This window comes from Osmerus eperlanus, chromosome 21 (assembly GCF_963692335.1).
Source record: "Osmerus eperlanus chromosome 21, fOsmEpe2.1, whole genome shotgun sequence".
NCBI lineage: Eukaryota > Metazoa > Chordata > Actinopteri > Osmeriformes > Osmeridae > Osmerus > Osmerus eperlanus.
The window spans coordinates 10999619-11016729 of record NC_085038.1 but is presented as its reverse complement, the minus strand read 5'-3'; the positions used below and the strand labels follow the sequence as shown (position 1 = coordinate 11016729).

The following is a 17111-nucleotide window of genomic DNA, read 5'->3' as shown; positions in this document are numbered from 1 at the left end:
AATAATGATGAGACTATGCAGCATTATGGCCAAGTGGTGTGGACACAGTGGGAAAACCCACCGTCACTCCAGAGTGGACATTCGACATTCATGTATCCACGGCAGACCTGGACATACTCACAGGCCCCCTTCACCACATACATACAACTTTAGCCAAGCTTTTAGAATTGTAATAAAATAAATTCGAAACAAATAGAAAAACCAGAAATTAGACAGGATATTTTAAAGTTTTCATAAGATCCCTCCTTTCATTGATAACTTTAATCAATACCCAATCTCCCCGTTTGACTCCTCCACTCTTTGGTTTACTGCTTCACCTGGAACAGAATTTAGCAGAAGACATCTCTTTTCTAGTGAGCATTAGGTTTAAGTTGTGGAATTATGATCTTCCATAATTCAATTCAAATGTTGTTAATGCATCTGGTACAGGACTGGGAAAGACCTCAATCCACTGTAAACATATCTATAATTACCAGGCAGTATTGACCCTTCAGTTTTCATATTGTTGAGCAAACACATGTAACAGCATCTAATAAGACAATGCATCATCATTTGATATTCAACTCCTATTAGTCATGCCTAGAAATGACAATCTGTTTCTTTGTTCCCTTCTTTAGAAAATCAACTGTTAGTCTAATTTCTTTCACTCCAAAAAACCTTTTCTGTCTTTTAAAACAGTTAAGTGTAAGACCTATATTGTTTTAGATTCAATATTTTACCAAATCACACCTCTTTTTATCAAAGATATGATAAAAGCAATTTTCATTATGCCAAACCAGAATCCGTATGTTTCTTAAATGAAATATAGACCAAATAATGTTCTTAATGTAGCTATTAACCAACCATTTTTCCCAACTTTATTTTCTATAAAGGTCAGATAGGTAGAACTTCATAACTCGTTTTGCTGCAATTCAAAACGAGCCAATTAGCTCAAACCATCATAACCACAATTTATCAGACTTGATGAGTCTTCTCAAATTATTTCAGAACTGAATGTTATAATAACCCTCTTCATGCACTAATACCATTTACTAATACAACATTATCACAGCCTAACTATTTATCCCAAACAGTATGCCAGGCTCTGATAAAACTCTCAAATAAAACTTAAAACCAAATTACAATTAAACTTTTTCACATACATTTCCTCAAACCATTCTTTGACCAACACAGCTGCTTAGCGTTTACCGTCTATTCACTTAATTTTACTCTAATATAACTCTTCCAATTGTATTAGAACCCATTTATAAACATGGGGTACACCCTCTGGGATCACCTTTGTAAGATCTCCACCAAACGGGACTCTTTTAGCCCCCACCTTTCTCCATCTCTCCTCGGGATTTCTGTAACTTCTTGGTCAAATAATAAAAAACACACCACACTCCTCTCTGTTTTTATTTAACACAATCTGACTCCACAGAAATATTACTTGTTTAGGGACTCTAACTCTTTTGAGGACACTTAACCTCAGGGACTCTAACCCTTCTGAGGACACTTAACCTCAGGGACTGTAACCTTTTTGAGGACACTTAACCTCAGGGACTGTAACCTTTTTGAGGACACTTAACCTCAGGGACTGTAACCTTTTTGAGGACACTTAACCTCAGGGACTGTAACCTTTTTGAGGACACTTAAACTCAGGGACTGTAACCTTTTTGAGGACACTTAACCTCAGGGACTCCACTCTAACATAAAAACGGTTGATTTACCACCACTGTTGGTTTGACTTGGTACGATGAAACATAGTAATCATCTAAATTTGGTTCTCATTTTCGAATAGCAGTACTGTCAGCTTACCTTTTTTATATTGAGGCACGCCCAACGATTAAGTCTGCCTCCTCGTACCGGTGTATGGGTCTCTCTCCCGATCTGTCGGTTGGGCCGGAACCCTCTGGACTCCCTCTTTTCAGCATCGGGGTCACCATTTGAAGGACTGAAATTCTTTGTGTCTATTCCAATATGTAATGATGGTATTCAATGACACAGGTCTGTGTTCTAGAAAGAGTGGTCTGGAGTCGCAGAGGTCCGATAATATCAGCTTTAATGCAGCAGTTGGAAATCAACAAGTACAGAGCTCTGGGGTTGTCTACGTTTCCCTACCCGCAACAGAGTTTGGGCTGGTTCACGAAGTCCAACTGGCTATCTGTCCCTCCCCAGCATATATTATACAGTGCAGTAAAACAAAAAGATGAAAAGAGGGTTGAGCTTGTTCTCTCGTGCATCAGGGAGTTGTTCTTGCCTACGCGTCCCACCTGCTCGGGTGCCGTCTCCGCCCGGTTTCAAGGTTGTTTCTGAAAATGAAGAGATAGAGACACAAAATACAGCCTTTTTCCCATACTGTGGTCGAGAATCATCTGGATTGTTCCTCTTTCTCCGCCCGCACCCATGACTCCCCCCGCCCTGTGTGAGACACAATGTTTAAGCCTGAGCACACTTCTAAGACATAACGTTAATAAGCACAATACATTCTTTAATAGGCGGACCAAATGTCTCAGCAGAAGTACTGATGGAGGATCACTTGATGAGGCACATAGATCTCCAATCTAGTACCAGCGTCAAGCTAACTATAAACACAGGTTTCATTCACTGTTAGATGTTGTGTATGGCACTGTGTGAGAGGGCTAGACCATACTTTGCAGGGGTCCCGTGTAAACATTTTCATTAATCATAAACAGTTTCACCTATTCAATTTGTCTGCAAGCTTTCTGGTGTAGTCTGCCTGGGCACACTAACATGATGCACTCTGAAGAACCTGATTGAGGTCAGATTCAAAGAAAATAGTTTAGAATGCCATTGATGTGGATCAATTTTCTTATTTACACATTTCTTGCATTGAAAAAAACATTGAATACAGAGTAGGACAGCTAACTGGATTGCTGAAGATAGGCTTGAGTATGTTTGCTCAGATCATTGCAGACTTTACAGAGTTACAGTAGGACTGACCTGAGTGGAAAATAAGACTAAACATATGAACAGATAAGGCCATGGCTGATCTCCTGAGTGTGATTAACATCATACATCCCTGTTTTCATGCACAAATGGTGTCCAGACATCCCCCCCCCCCACAGCCACACTATCTTAGACCAAGCTTCTTGCTCATGTAGGAGTCCTGCTCAAGTAAGAACACTGTCATCATGCGGCAGGCTTCAGCTCCTTTGTTCAGCACGGCGTCGATGACGTGGCGCGCTCTCTCCGCCCTCTCAGCGATGGCCTTGACAGACTCCTCCTCTTCCTGCGTGATGACTCCATGCTGACGGAGCTCGTCCAATAGGCTATTCAGCACGGGGACTGACACACTCTTCACAAACTCTGATCTCACAGCCTTTAGCTGCTGCTCCGCACGTTCACCCTGAGCGCGCTCAGACGGTCCCTCTGACGTCGTCGCTCCGGTGACAGCAGCACCTGCGACCAGTCATCACCATCATCAGTCCGTTTCCATGGAGAGAACACTCCAGAGTAGCAGACTATGCTAACAGACTAAAGATTCACCTCAGATACTCATTCACCGTTACATGTTATGACAACAATCCTACTAACAAACAAGAATAGTTTACAAACAAATGTAATTGTTCAAGCCATCACGTCCAACTTGACTTCAGCTCATCACCTATGGGGGGTCGTAAATATCAGCTGCTGTTACCTGTCAGTGGGACCAGGCCCGACCACACCTCCACCCCCTCCAGCTTCCTCTCCAACAGGCTGAGCTCTGCCTCCTGTGTGACGGGGCGCAGGAACACCTGGAAGGTGGGGTGGTAGTTGGGTCCGTAGTTCCAGTCCAACAGAACAAACTGGAACAGGGACAAACCCAGTCATGAGTCAGCATCTACTGTAGCACAACATTGAAACCACATTGTTGAACTAGTGTGACCCAATGAGTCACCTACCTTTGGTTGTATCCGGGGTGTCTCTTCCAGATGACAGGTGAGACTGTACCTTTCCCCCTTAGATAGCCGGCAGTCAGAACTGACACGCAGGTAGGTGGTTCCCTCCTGTTTCTCCTTCACCTGCAACCAGACAGAGGAGGCTACTATCTTCCCTGAAGACTATCATGATTCCAGCAGGTCACTGTGGATGTGGAGCAGGGATGTTTACCTCAGAGAGAGGCACGTTGCTGGGCAGAACCATCACGTTGAGGATGGTATACATGGGGCTCAGCTGCTGGAGGAAGCTGCGATACAACGCAAAGCAGGACGGGTGCTCACCCTAGTCACAGCATGAAGCCCATCCAGTTGGGAAAGGACTTACACACATAAAACAAGCAGTCAGTTTTGAGGACTTGGTTCCCCATCGACTCAATGTTAGAGCTAGATCGGCTAACTGTTTCTAGCCTGGGGATAGTTGCATTTGATCAAATTTATCTGGACAAGTGTATGGGTCATGTGATCTTATTGACAATCAACGGAAACGCTTGCCAGGTGTGTAAGTATAATCCTAAATTCCTAAAGCCTTATCGAAGGAGTGATGGGTTCATACCCCACTCACAGGTGACTGCCATGTCCTGGTAACTTTCAGCTGATGTAATATTTACTTGATAGCCACTCCCAAAATACATTGTTGTGATGTAGAACAAGGAGTGAGGCATGTACCAGATACCAAAGGTCTTGAATGACGAGTTTTAAATCAATATGCACGTCTCCATTCCAGTGAAGTACCCATTAAATCGAGCACAGCTTCGCAGGCACTTGAGAAACACCCGGAGAAACATTCTGTCAGCGAAGGGCTCCTGTGGTGTGGTGGGTTAACAGCCGCAAATGATGATGGTCAATTGGTGACTTGGAGTTGCGACATTGCTGGTACGATGCCCACCCTCAGCTGTCTGGAGCGTCCTGGTGGAACCTGGGCGGGATGGGGGCAATTTCTCCCCCCTGACAATTTCGAACATTTACAGCAGGGGTTATGCAATCCAGGTCGCCTTTATTGCCTTTTGGAAAGATCTCCAGTGTGGTGTGCCGGCCAGCAGGCGCGCAACTTCTCTTTCTCCAAAAATGTGACCATTACGGACAATTGAAACGAGGTTTGGACAAGCACACTTCACAATTTGGCCAGAAATTGTACCCTCTCTAGTTCTACATTGATAGTTCATATTTATTTGGGAAGTTCCATCAACATAAATGGTCCCGAAAGGAGATCCAATACATAAGGGTCCAAATAGTTTTCATCCATTACCGTGCCAGATGTAGGCCCATTAGAGGCTCCATGGCGGCCAGGAAGCAGGCCTCAAACTCCTGGTCGGAGAAGCGAGCCGCAGACTGGCGGGCGTTGCGGCGGATCTCCAGGCGAGCCGAGGGGGCCATGCCCAGGATCGTCCCCATGGCGTCCACGTAGCTGTCCTCATCGTCGGCCAGGAAGCCTGTCGGTCCGCCCTCGTGGGGCACCACGATATCCAGCTTGGGGCCTCCGGACTTGTGTGCTAGGATGACCGTGCCTGCTGCCATACACTCCACAACACCTAGGGAGAAAGGAGAGGATACAGGCTAAGCATGTGACGATTAAGCAATATATGAATATGTGTTTGTGGCACTGTATATGATCAATTTAGAGTTTGTTTTGTATTAATCATTCATAAATGGACATGGCGTCATAAACGTCAGGTCTCTGCCTCTTCACCTATGCCAAAGTGTTCGTTCCACATGGTGTGCAGACCAATGGTGGCCTCCCCCAACTCTCTCTTCAGCTCCTGAAAGGGAATGTTCAGTTTGAACTCCACCTTGTCTGCGATTCCCAACTCCTGGCACAGCCCCCTCAGCATCAGCACCCTATCCTCGTCCTCCTCGTTCCGACAGCCACCAATCAGAACCAGCCTCAGCGCCTCCTGCCCCCCAGGCCCGGCCCTCCTTTTCTCCAGTAGTTTCCCATAGGCCCGGATCTGCAACTTATGGTCCTTCTCCGGCCGGAACTGTCCAATGGAAACAATGGAGTGGGACTTCCTGTCTCCTTCCTCCTCCAGTGGGACGTTGAGGAAGGCTTGGACATCGCAGGGGGGGTACACCACGCTGGTGCGGTTGGGGGCGCGCCATAGTGCCAGGATATGGTCCAAGGTCCAGGTGGAGTTGACCATGACAACGTCACTGCAGGAGCCAGCCATACCGTAGAGAAGGGCAAACAGGCAGTAGTACACCACCTTGACTGCACTCAGGAATAGGTTGTTAGAGATGAAGTCTGCATTGTTGAACCTGAAGGAGGAATTGAGGAAGGGTTACGGAACAGTCACAATCAATACAGATAAAAACTTCTAATCATGTCAGTGGACTAAATCAATTAAGATAGTTAAAAGTCATTAAAAGCCTGGTCAGTTCCATTGACCAGGTTGGAAAATTCAATTATAACCAATCATTACCAGTAACAAAAATTATAGTCCCGTCTAGTTTCCGGTTCCCAAATGTGGAGAGCATGTTTACCTGGGGTTCCTCTCCTGCACCACAGACAGCATGTCTGTGCTGATAGTGGGATAGTGCACATAGCTGGCTACTCTGCAACCTCCAAGGTAGCGGAACAGGGGCAAGGTGAAGGCATAGCCCATGGAGTCTATGTAGAGGTCGGGGACAAACTCTGTGAGGGCCTCCCAGCCCAGGAAGATGGAGCCCACACTCTGTCCAAGCAGGGTGAAGTGAGGGAAAAGGCTGGCCTCCACTAGCAGACGGTGCCTCAGGAAAACAAACTGGACCGGTCGTGGAAGCTGGATGTTGAAGCGTCGACTAGCTCCGTCCAGAATCTGATGGCTGGTCACGCCCTGGTCGCCCGTGTATACCACGAAAGACAGGTCTGGATACCTAGGGAGGACAGGCATGATCATAGAATAGATTTGATTATCCATTTTATAGTATGTATTTCTCTGTGTATTACAAATGGGACCTGAACACAGAGCAGCCTTGCAACATGTCCGATTCCAAGCCTTGAGACTGCAAGGACTTTAACCTCTACCATTGGATGTTTTAGTTCTAGCAACATACTTGTTACCTATACCTATTCTGCAGAGCTCTTAAGGAGCACCAGAGAACTCTCTCGCCGCCGCCACCAGCGTTGCAGTAAGGGTGGAAGAAGGCCACTGTAGGACGTCCATCGCGTGCTATCCTTGCGTTCCTGTTGGCCTGCAGCCAGAAGCGCACACCAACGACGAGTAGGACCAGTGCGGCCGTCAAAAGTACGCACAGAAACAATAGTGGAAGTAGCAATGACCACAATAACCTGGGGCAATAAAAAGAAATGTGACATATTACACAGCGTGTTAAGCTGTTCTGACAACCAACCAGCTAGCTTGATATCTTACATTTAGCCAAATAAGCGCCTAAACCATTAGACTGGCCTAAACACAAATAGCTAGCTACGTTAGCTAACTTGTAGGATAGACTAGACAAGCATTGGTAGGGAACAGGAACAACAAGAAGACTGTTTATATCATTTACAATGTTCATACGAACATTGACACTGCAATGCTCATATCATAACTGGTCTGCTAGTTTACCTTGTTATTTCACATAAGCAGAAAGCCAGATGGTCATGGCCAGACATTTTGACAGCCCTAACAACCAAACATAACCTGTGAACTGTTCTTCTTCTGTGTCTTATCTGTTTTGTTGTTCTGCAGCGCCACCCTGTGTAAAAATGGTAAAGCGAAAAAACCTCTTTTTTAAACTGTGAGTTTCTTCCCTAACTGTCTCTTGACTGCTAATCCCTAAATGTCAATCATTTTTGTCCTCTCTTGAAATTACGTATATAACAGCAAAGACGTTCTGTCCCTTCTCCTAAAAAAATTAACATTTAACTTTAAGTAAACAAGTCTACCTAAATCAACACAGCTATGTCCCTCCCCCAGATTTCCAACCCCTTGCACAAGTCTTAAACACCCTAATCATGAGGGTTCTTCTTATGGTGGTTGTTTTGATGAACTTTGGAATATTCTTTAGGACAGGAAACTGCTCATCTACACAGTAAGTAACTACAGCAAGTGTCTTTATAACAACTATTGTACCAAGGAGGAGAAAATGCACAAAAAAATATGACGTACAATAGGGAAGACCCGTTATTTCAGTGCAAATGTAGGCCCGTCAAGTTGCCTGAACATTTTTCACAATGGTAGCTGAAAGCATTGAGTAATAGCCTATTGATGTGTTCTTGGTGATTTATATGTTTATTTTTCACAGTGACCAGGTTCTCTCAATAACAGTCTCAACACAAGAGCAAGCAGATGTTGTAAAGAATATATCCAGCCAATATGAGGTATATGTATATTACAATTATGTAAACAAAAGTTATAGCCCCTTTATTAACATCTGCTTATACTTTATTTTGTGTGAAACTCTAGACAGTGTTGTGGCAACCTGCTTCACCTCTGTACATCAAGGCAGACAGCGAGGTCCACCTGTTTGTTCCAGCAAATTCCTCTGGGATTGTACAAGACCTTCTCCAGAGACACCATGTAACACATATGTATGTGGATGTACACAGTAATGTTGGATTATCTTGAATGACAAATTATTTGCAGTAATTGTCATGATTTTAAATGCACACTCACTTTTATGGTATGGTACTGAGTTCAGTTTATTTTTTTAGAGTGTTACTGACCAACACAGAGGAACTGATAGAGATGCAAACCAGGAACTCAACAGACCCTCGTAGCAACTGGTCATATTATGAGAAATATCATTCTTTGGAAGACGTATGGTTCTAAACACAGTTTTAGTACACAGTCTCAGATTAAGATGAACTATTTGGGTAACCAAAGTTTGTGTGAAGTGGACATGCTTTATCCTGTTTAGATCTATCACTGGATAAACAAGACCACCCAGGAACACCCAGACAAGGTCAAAGCCATACTAATTGGTTCATCATATGAGAAAAGACCACTCTATGTCCTCAAGGTGCACTGTACATGTTTACTGCTCATTTCTGTATATGTTGGACTGCATATAATAGCATGATCATCATCATCTTTTTCAAAGTTTAATTGTTGATTGTTTTCTGTTCAGTTGTCAGGTGAGGAGAAAGCTGAAAAGAAAGCAATGTGGATCGACTGTGGCATTCATGCTAGAGAGTGGATTTCCCCTGCTTTCTGCCTGTGGTTTGTGCAGCATGTCAGTACACCATGCCCCTCTTAGACCACCATATTTGACTCAAAAGTCATGGAATATTGCAAGCATATACAACACTACGCCAGTCTCCAGTAATCCAGCACGCTTTCTTAATGATGCCCTTTCAACAGTGTTTAGATCATTACAAGCAGAATCAAGACATAACCCAAATGTTAAACACACTGGACATCTATATCCTCCCTGTGATGAATCCTGATGGATACAAATACACATGGACCACGGTAGGTAATGCAGGAAGGAGTGTAGTTGTAGTGTGTTGTAGTAGTAGGAACTTCAAAGCACATCATCCTATGAATACAGTACATGATGTTCATGTTAGTGTTGCCAGAGATATTCGTCAACATATTGGACTGTTAAGGGATGATTTGCTTCTCACTCTCGTCAAGATGTTCTCTTCTATCTAACCAGAACCGAATGTGGAGGAAGAATCGTTCCTCGAGGAAGGACAGTTATTGCTTGGGAACTGACCTCAATAGGAACTTTGATGCCAACTGGTGCAGTGAGTCGACATTTTAGCAGAGCTGAAGGACGCTGATTCAAACTATATCCACCCAGGCCTCTTTGAACCTATTCACCATTTATAATTATTCATATAAAGTGCTTAGACAGTCTTTTCACCTTCCTCCCCTGCAGCTGAAGGTGCCTCTAACCAACCTTGTGATGAGACCTACTGAGTCGGAGCCGGAGACACAGGCTGTGGCCAACTTCCTGCGAAGCCACAAGGAGTCTGTGAAGCTCTACTTCAGTATCCACTCCTACTCTCAGATGTTGCTCTTCCCATATTCCTGCTCTCACGACGAGGCTCAAAACCATGACGAGCTGGTGAGATTCTCAGGGAAATGCATGGACAGCGGGGATTTTGTTTGATTGGCAGGATCCTAAATCAGGATCAACCCATTGATGCATTACTTCTCAACAGCTTGAGCTAACCAGGGAGGCTGCTATGAAAATCAAAAGGTATTACAGGAACAGCTACAGATATGGCCCAGGAGCAAAAACCATATGTGAGTTTTCCTTTGGAGAGAAGAATACTCCACACACCCCTCTAGATACAAACTACATAACAAGCCAATGCCACTGACACACGTTTTGTTCCAGACCTGGCCCCTGGCGGCTCTGATGACTGGGCTTACAAGCTGGGCATCAGCTACTCTTTCACCTTCGAGCTCCAGGACAGAGGGCGTTATGGATTCCTACTACCACCATCACTTATCTCTAGGGCCTGCAACGAAGCCCTTCTTGCAATGAAGAGTATCACTAATGGTGTCATGAAGAAGATACAATGAAGTAAATCAATGTCTGTATGAGTCTCAGAAAGTCAATTGGGGGTTTTGCTTGAGCAAATCACACTTCTTGTATGGATTGCCACCATTTAGCCACTAGGTATGAGTATCATGGCTGAGTGGATACATATTTAATGTAAGCAAAGCTAAATAAAGACAACTTTTCAACTGGGTTTCAGGTTCATTGAGTAGGCTAGATTTACATGCACATTAATATGCCATAATTCAGAGTGAGAAATATTTTAAGAAAGACCTACATGAAAACTATCCAACAGATGGTACGATTGTTTGCCAGAGGCCAAAAAAAGTCCACATTCTGTAATGATTATCCAGGCTAATTCAGAGCAGGAAAAAAAATAAATATATATATATATTATTTATATATATTATAAAACAAGAGCTCGCAGATTGGTGTGTTTCCCAGGCGACGTACTGATCGGAATCGTCATAGAAGGCTGTAATGTCATGAAGCTCTAAACTTTTCGAACATTGTACCAACGCTGCATTCTACTGTTATTTCGACCAGAATCAATTGCATACAGTTAGGCTTATTTTTGAGAAAATGGTTTTGTTGAAATTGTGATAACTACCAGGAAGATGAAAGTATTGAGGTAAGGATAAGACTAAGTTGCCTAGTACAAATGGGATGGTTTCATGTTTGTCCCGTTATTTGTTATGAGAAGAAACTGACTTCCATATTTGCTACCGACAGAAAACACTTTACAGCGTGAAGAAATCTTTTCATAGTCAGAAATATTTTAATATAGCCCTGCGTGAAAACTATCCAACAGATTGTACAATTGTTTGCCAGTGGCGTAATATTTACAACGTGACTTGAGGTGTCAAACGGCAGAAACATAAGCCAATGTACGCCTATTTGGGGATTTTTTTATGGAAGTGTTGACCAAACCAAATTACTAGCCAAATGGAAATAGTCTATGCTCTAAATTTCTAACCAATGGCAACGCATTGTAAACGTCCACATTCTGTAATGATTATACTGGCAAATTCAGACCAGAAAATAAACAAGAGTTTACAGATTGGTTAGATTCCCAGGCGGACGTACTGATCAGTTTTTACAGTCTATGATCAGAATCGTCATAGAAGGCTGTGATGTCATAAACCTCAAAACGTTTGGAACATTATATTGTGCAAACACTGCATTCTACTGTTATTTCGACCAGAATCAAGTGCATACAGTTTAGGCATTTTGAGAAAAATGTCTTGTTAAAATTGTGACAATTACCAGGAAGGTGAAAGTATTGAGGTAAGGATAATACATTAAGTAGTACAAGTGGGATGTTTTCCTTATGTTATTCGTTATCCGTTATCTACAGAAACAAACTGGCTGTATTTGCTACCAACAGAAAACACACATACACAAAACAAGCCTAATGTATTAAAATAATACTAAATAAATACACTAACTGTTGTACTGACTGTTCAAAGTCACTGCTAATGACTTTGGATGCAGACTAAATTAGTAGTACAAGTTCATCTGATGAGGAAAAATGTGTAGCAAGATTAGTAACAATAATGTTGTTTATAATTTATTGACAAATTAATGTTAAATTAAAGTTCTTCATGCTTATTTAGCTAACAGGTTCAGCAAGCTGATAACTGCAACTTTGTTCCACAAAGTGGAACTACTGCCTGCATCTTAAAGCTTCCAGTGCTATTATTGTTGCCTGAACAACATTCATTTTGTATTGGCTTTCCTTTGATAAGTGTATCATTTCTTTACAGAGGAGGAATGGCTTAACAAACATGCCAAGGAAGATGTGAGTTCTTTAAGCATACAAAACATCTCTGTGACATCAATCTAGATTCATTCAGATTTGAGACTTTCTCAATCCTTTCTAGTTAGGATGTTGCCTAGGTGGTTTCCACCATAATCATGTTATTGACCTTGTGTGGATGTGTCTGTTTCTGCTTCTGACAGAGAGAAGGTGACTCTCTATCCTTGGGAGTTTCCCAAAGCTCTCTTGGGAAAGAGGGGGAGTCGAAAGTAAGTAACCACTAAACAGAGCTCTTGCTACTGTAAGCCTAGCAGCTATTGGTTCAGGTTTGGGATGTATCGCTCTACACTTAGTGAGGATGACTGAGAAGAACCTGTAAGTCTGGAGGGTTCAGATCAAAGTTAAAGTCGGGTTTTAAGCTCAACAAAAATACAATAGTAAAGAGAGGCTTAATGATCTAAACAGTCCTTGGAGAAAGCCCCAAGTTCAATGTTGAAGTTAAAAGTTTTATATAAAAGTTTTATAGTTGGGTCGTCACAAGGATTTCCAGTTAGTATCCTACTTCACAGTAGCTGTACAGGTTATATGTCAAAAAAAGAAGAATGGACAGTTTGATATGTTCTGATGTGTGTGTGTGTGTCTCCCCGCAGTGCTGGAGGATACTCCTCAATCGGAGCAGGCTCCTGTGGAGCGTTTGGAAAGAGGTTCTCTTTAGGAACGATCACCCTGGGGCTAAGTGGCTCTGAGAGTTCCTCTGATGAGAGCTCCTCTGATGGAGAGATATGTCCCTGTAAAGCTCTTGTAGCCACAGGGAGGGGCCCTCAAATTAACCCGTAAGTCTCCTGCACTAGCACGTGGTAACTAAACAATACGTTCTCTACCAAAAAGAATTGTCCAAAAAATATATGCATACATTTTATTAGGAAGGATTTCTTGACATGGCTGTGGGTTGACCTATAAGGATATTTAACATTTTTTAATTGTTCTCATTCAGCACTCAGGCCAAAAAGAAGCCTTCCATATTTGTCCTCGACAAACCGTCAGTCTCCACCAACAATGCTGGTCTAGCTGGACCGGGTGAGATGACAAATGACGCCATCCAGAGAGAGTTGCTGGAGCTACGAGAGAGAGACCGGCAGAGAGAGCGGCGGGTTCATCTATGGGTGGAGAGGGAGAAGCTGCGGAGGGAGGCAAGGGAGGGAAGAGTGAAAGAGCTGGAGAACCAGGTGGAGGACCTACAGGTTTCCATCGAAGAGCTCCAACAAAAAAACCTTTCACTGATGAAAAGGATTGACAAATTCAAACGGGTAAAAGCCAAGAACATAGGCAATGTCACTCACTAATCTTTCAGCACATACCCAAGATATTACCCCCCAAAAATGTATCTTAATCTTATCGTGATCTAGCAGAGTTGCTACAATAGATTATCTGGGGTGTAAACACAAAGTTGTGTCATCTATATCACAAACCCGTTAAAACAGGATTAGTTAGGCGGTAGTAGTTTATCTCTGTTGCAGAATACTAAAACTATACCACAGCTGTGGATGTTGTAAGGATGGGGACTAATAGCCCTTTCACACTGACCTCAAGTTATGTTCAACAACCTTAGGATTATTTTCAAGAAGTGTCAGACTGTTCACCTTTTGAATGTGAAAGATTACTGTGTGCGCCTTATTTACTGCATAGTAGCAGTACTTTTGGGACTGACAAAAGCACATGCATATTTAATTCACTTCCAAAACTGAGTTAACACTGATGTTCTTCTATGCTAAGTTTTGTGTTATTTAATCAGCTTGCAGAAACACCTAAAAGAATTGTTGATGGAAAGCCAGTTGAGGATGGAAACACTGCAGAGTCACAGCACCAAGCAGGAAAAAAGAGAGAAATGTCGGAGAGCGAAGAAAGGAACAGACGAATGAAAGAGCAAGAGTTCGAAAGACAAAGAGTGCCTGAGACGCAGAGAGAGAGGGAAAGGAGGGAAGAGAAACAGCGGATGCAAAGACAGGCTGGGAGACAAAAGGAGAAGCATAAACCTCTGGACACGGAAAGGGAGGATCTGCGAAGACAACTTGGGAAAGAGAAAGAGAGGCAGCAAGCACAAGAGCGCCAGGAGGAGGAGGAAAGACAAAGAGAAATCAAAAGGGAGAGGGCGGACGCAGGGCAGAAAGACGATCTCAAGAGGGAACTTGAAAGACAGAAAAAGATAGACAGTGCCAAACGGGAGATGGATTCTGCTAGGGAAAAGAAAACACTGGAAAGGGAAGTTGAAAGACACAACGAGCAAGACAGACAGAGAGAGGCAGAACGACTGCAAGAACGGGAGCGACAAGAGAAGGAGAGGGCAGGACAGAACGAAATAGAAAGAGAGAGGGCCAAAAGACAAAAAGAGGACCTTCAGAAGGATATTGAAAAACTTGAAAGAGAAAAAGAATTCCTGAAGAGGGAACTTGAAAAAGAGAGAGAGACAGAGATGAAGCTCAAACAGAAGAGAGAAGAGGAGGAAAAGGAACAGAAAAAGATGGAGCAAGAAATGGAGGCGGCTAGATACAAAGAAGACAGACAGAGGAAAATTGAGAGCTCTGAAGCGAATACAAAACAAAGAGAGACTGAGATAAAGGAAGAACTGCTGAAGAGAGAGAGGAAAGAGATAAGACAGAAAGAAAGGGAGAGAGCAAAGGAGGAGGCTAGACAAAGAGATGACCTGCAAAAAGAAGTTGAAAGACTTAAAAAGAATGCGAGAAAAAGAGAGATAGAAAGTCAACAAGAAAAGGACAGACTGGAGGAAGAAGAGAGACGGAAAGAACTGGAAAAGGAGAGACAGGAGGCCAAACAAAAAGAGGATCTTAAAAAGGAAATTGAAAGACTTAAAGAGATTTCAAGACAAAGAGAGATTGAAAGTCAACAAGGAAAGGAGAGACTAGAGGAAAAGAGACAAAAAGAGATGGACAAAACAAGAGAGGAGACAAGAGAAAAAGAGGCACTTCAGAGGGAACTTGAAAAAAAGAGAGAGACAGAGATGAAGCTCAAACAGAAGAGAGAAGAGGAGGAAAAGGAACTGAAAAAGATGGAGCAAGAAATTGAGGCGGCTAGACAAAACGAAGACAGAAAGAGTGTAACTGAGAGATCTGAAGCGAATACAAGACAAAGAGAGACTGAGATAAAGGAAGAACTGCTGAAGAGAGAGAGGAAAGAGATAAGACAGAAAGAAAGGGAGAGAGCAAAGGAGGAGGCTAGAGAAAGAGAGGACCTGCAAAAAGAAGTTGAAAGACTTAAACAGAATGCGAGACAAAGAGAGATAGAAAGTCAACAAGAAAAGGACAGACTGGAGGAAGAAGAGAGACGGAAAGAACTGGAAAAGGAGAGACAGGAGGCCAAACAAAAAGAGGATCTTAAGAAGGAAATTGAAAGACTTAAAGAGATTTCAAGACAAAGAGAGATTGAAAGTCAACAAGGAAAGGAGAGACTAGAGGAAAAGAGACAAAAAGAGATGGACAAAACAAGAGATGAGACAAGAGAAAAAGAGGCACTTCAGAGGGAACTTGAAAAAAAGAGAGAGACAGAGATGAAGCTCAAACAGAAGAGAGAAGAGGAGGAAAAGGAACTGAGAAAGATGGAGCAAGAAATTGAGGCGGCTAGACAAAACGAAGACAGAAAGAGTGTAACTGAGAGATCTGAAGCGAATACAAGACAAAGAGAGACTGAGATAAAGGAAGAACAGCTGAAGAGAGAGAGGAAAGAGAAAAGACATAAAGAAAGGGAGAGAGCAAAGGAGGAGGCTAGACAAAAAGAGGACCTGGACAGGGAACATGAAAGACCTAAAGAGAATGAGAGACAGAAAGAGGCTGAAAGACAGCAAGAGCAGAAAAGACTAAAGGAGAAGGCAGAGAGACAGAGAGAACTACAAAGAGAGAGAGAGGAGGCTAGACAAAGAGAGGACCTGCAAAAAGAAGTTGAAAGACTTAAACAGAATGCGAGACAAAGAGAGATAGAAAGTCAACAAGAAAAGGACAGACTGGAGGAAGAAGAGAGACGGAAAGAACTGGAAAAGGAGAGACAGGAGGCCAAACAAAAAGAGGATCTTAAGAAGGAAATTGAAAGACTTAAAGAGATTTCAAGACAAAGAGAGATTGAAACTCAACAAGAAAAGGAGAGACTAGAGGAAAAGAGACAAAAAGAGATGGAGAAAACAAGAGAGGAGACAAGAGAAAAAGAGGCACTTCAGAGGGAACTTGAAAAAAAGAGAGAGACAGAAAGAAAGCACAAGCATGAAAGACAGGAAGTGGATCAGAGGCATATAGAACAAGAGAGTGAGGAAGCAAGACGTAAAGGGTTAGAAGAAGGCCTGCCGAAGAAATCCGAAAGACGTCAAGAAAATGAGAGGGGGAGAGACATTGAAAGACTGCAAGTACATGAAAAGTATCCGTTGAGACAGACCGAGTCCCTGCAGCGGGAACTTGAAGATGACACCCCGGAACTTGTCCGATGCACAAAGGCTGCTGGACCGAGGATCGCTGAGCAAGAAATGGAAGATACAAAACCTAGAAAAGAGGTGGAAATATCAGAGGAGAGAGTCAAGGAAGAGAGACAGAGGGAGGTGGGAATAATACGACAAAACGATGAAAACCAGCAGCGAGAGATTCAACAGAAATTGCCAATCGAGGAAGACATGGGTGAGGGAAAAGAAATGAAACAAACTGAGAACGAGAGGGAACAGGAAAGACAACGGCTGGAGACTGAAAGACAAGACGAGGAGCGAAAAAGACAGATGGAAATTCAAATGGAGGACAGGAGGCAAAGAGAGGAGAAGAGGAAAGCTTTAGAGCTGATATGGAGACAAAAAGGAGACAGGAGATGGAAAGAGAAAGAATTGAAGAGACAGAAAGAGCTTGAGAAAAAAGCAGCGGAAGTGCTAAAACAACCCGAGGAGAAAGGCGAAAAAGAGAAATTGAGGGAGGAGGAAGAAAAAGAGAAGGAAAGACTAAGAGAGATGGATAAAATAC

The 17111-nt window shown here is 43.0% G+C and overlaps 3 protein-coding genes across 3 annotated transcripts; 1 reads left to right on the top strand and 2 right to left on the bottom strand.

The window, feature by feature from the left end:
- Window positions 1-2024: 2024 nt before the first annotated feature.
- On the bottom strand, window positions 2025-4231 carry LOC134007617 (uncharacterized). Its single transcript, XM_062447199.1, has 4 exons — window positions 4093-4231; window positions 3885-4004; window positions 3641-3788; window positions 2025-3402 (listed from the first exon to the last, which is right to left on the bottom strand). Exons 1-4 carry the CDS (start codon window positions 4144-4146, stop codon window positions 3074-3076), a joined length of 651 nt encoding a protein of 216 aa, XP_062303183.1. The 5' UTR covers window positions 4147-4231; the 3' UTR covers window positions 2025-3073.
- A 931-nt stretch (window positions 4232-5162) lies between these two features.
- On the bottom strand, window positions 5163-7589 carry alg11 (ALG11 alpha-1,2-mannosyltransferase). The gene is made up of 5 exons (XM_062447198.1): window positions 7463-7589; window positions 6964-7185; window positions 6399-6770; window positions 5608-6173; window positions 5163-5449 (listed from the first exon to the last, which is right to left on the bottom strand). Exons 1-5 carry the CDS (start codon window positions 7507-7509, stop codon window positions 5163-5165), a joined length of 1494 nt encoding a protein of 497 aa, XP_062303182.1. The 5' UTR covers window positions 7510-7589.
- A 214-nt stretch (window positions 7590-7803) lies between these two features.
- LOC134007421 (carboxypeptidase B2-like) lies at window positions 7804-10540 on the top strand. The gene is given in 12 exon segments (XM_062446872.1): window positions 7804-7928; window positions 8142-8217; window positions 8303-8427; window positions 8551-8656; window positions 8757-8858; window positions 8967-9071; window positions 9200-9310; window positions 9498-9588; window positions 9723-9759; window positions 9761-9911; window positions 10009-10093; window positions 10188-10540. Coding segments are annotated over 12 exon segments (1254 nt in total). The 5' UTR covers window positions 7804-7851; the 3' UTR covers window positions 10376-10540.
- Window positions 10541-17111: the final 6571 nt, after the last annotated feature.

Excerpts from the sequence above, each read along its gene's own strand:
- LOC134007617 (XM_062447199.1), bottom strand. The coding sequence starts at position 4,146 with ATGTATACCATCCTCAACGTGATGGTTCTGCCCAGCAACGTGCCTCTC. Across the intron at positions 4,005-4,092 it reads GCAACGTGCCTCTCTCTGAG|GTGAAGGAGAAACAGGAGGG; the intron begins GTAAACATCCCT and ends GTCTGGTTGCAG. Across the intron at positions 3,403-3,640 it reads GGGCCTGGTCCCACTGACAG|GTGCTGCTGTCACCGGAGCG; the intron begins GTAACAGCAGCT and ends GACTGGTCGCAG.
- alg11 (XM_062447198.1), bottom strand. The coding sequence starts at position 7,509 with ATGTCTGGCCATGACCATCTGGCTTTCTGCTTATGTGAAATAACAAG. Across the intron at positions 6,771-6,963 it reads TTAAGAGCTCTGCAGAATAG|GTATCCAGACCTGTCTTTCG; the intron begins GTATAGGTAACA and ends TGTCCTCCCTAG. Across the intron at positions 5,450-5,607 it reads GAACGAACACTTTGGCATAG|GTGTTGTGGAGTGTATGGCA; the intron begins GTGAAGAGGCAG and ends CTTTCTCCCTAG.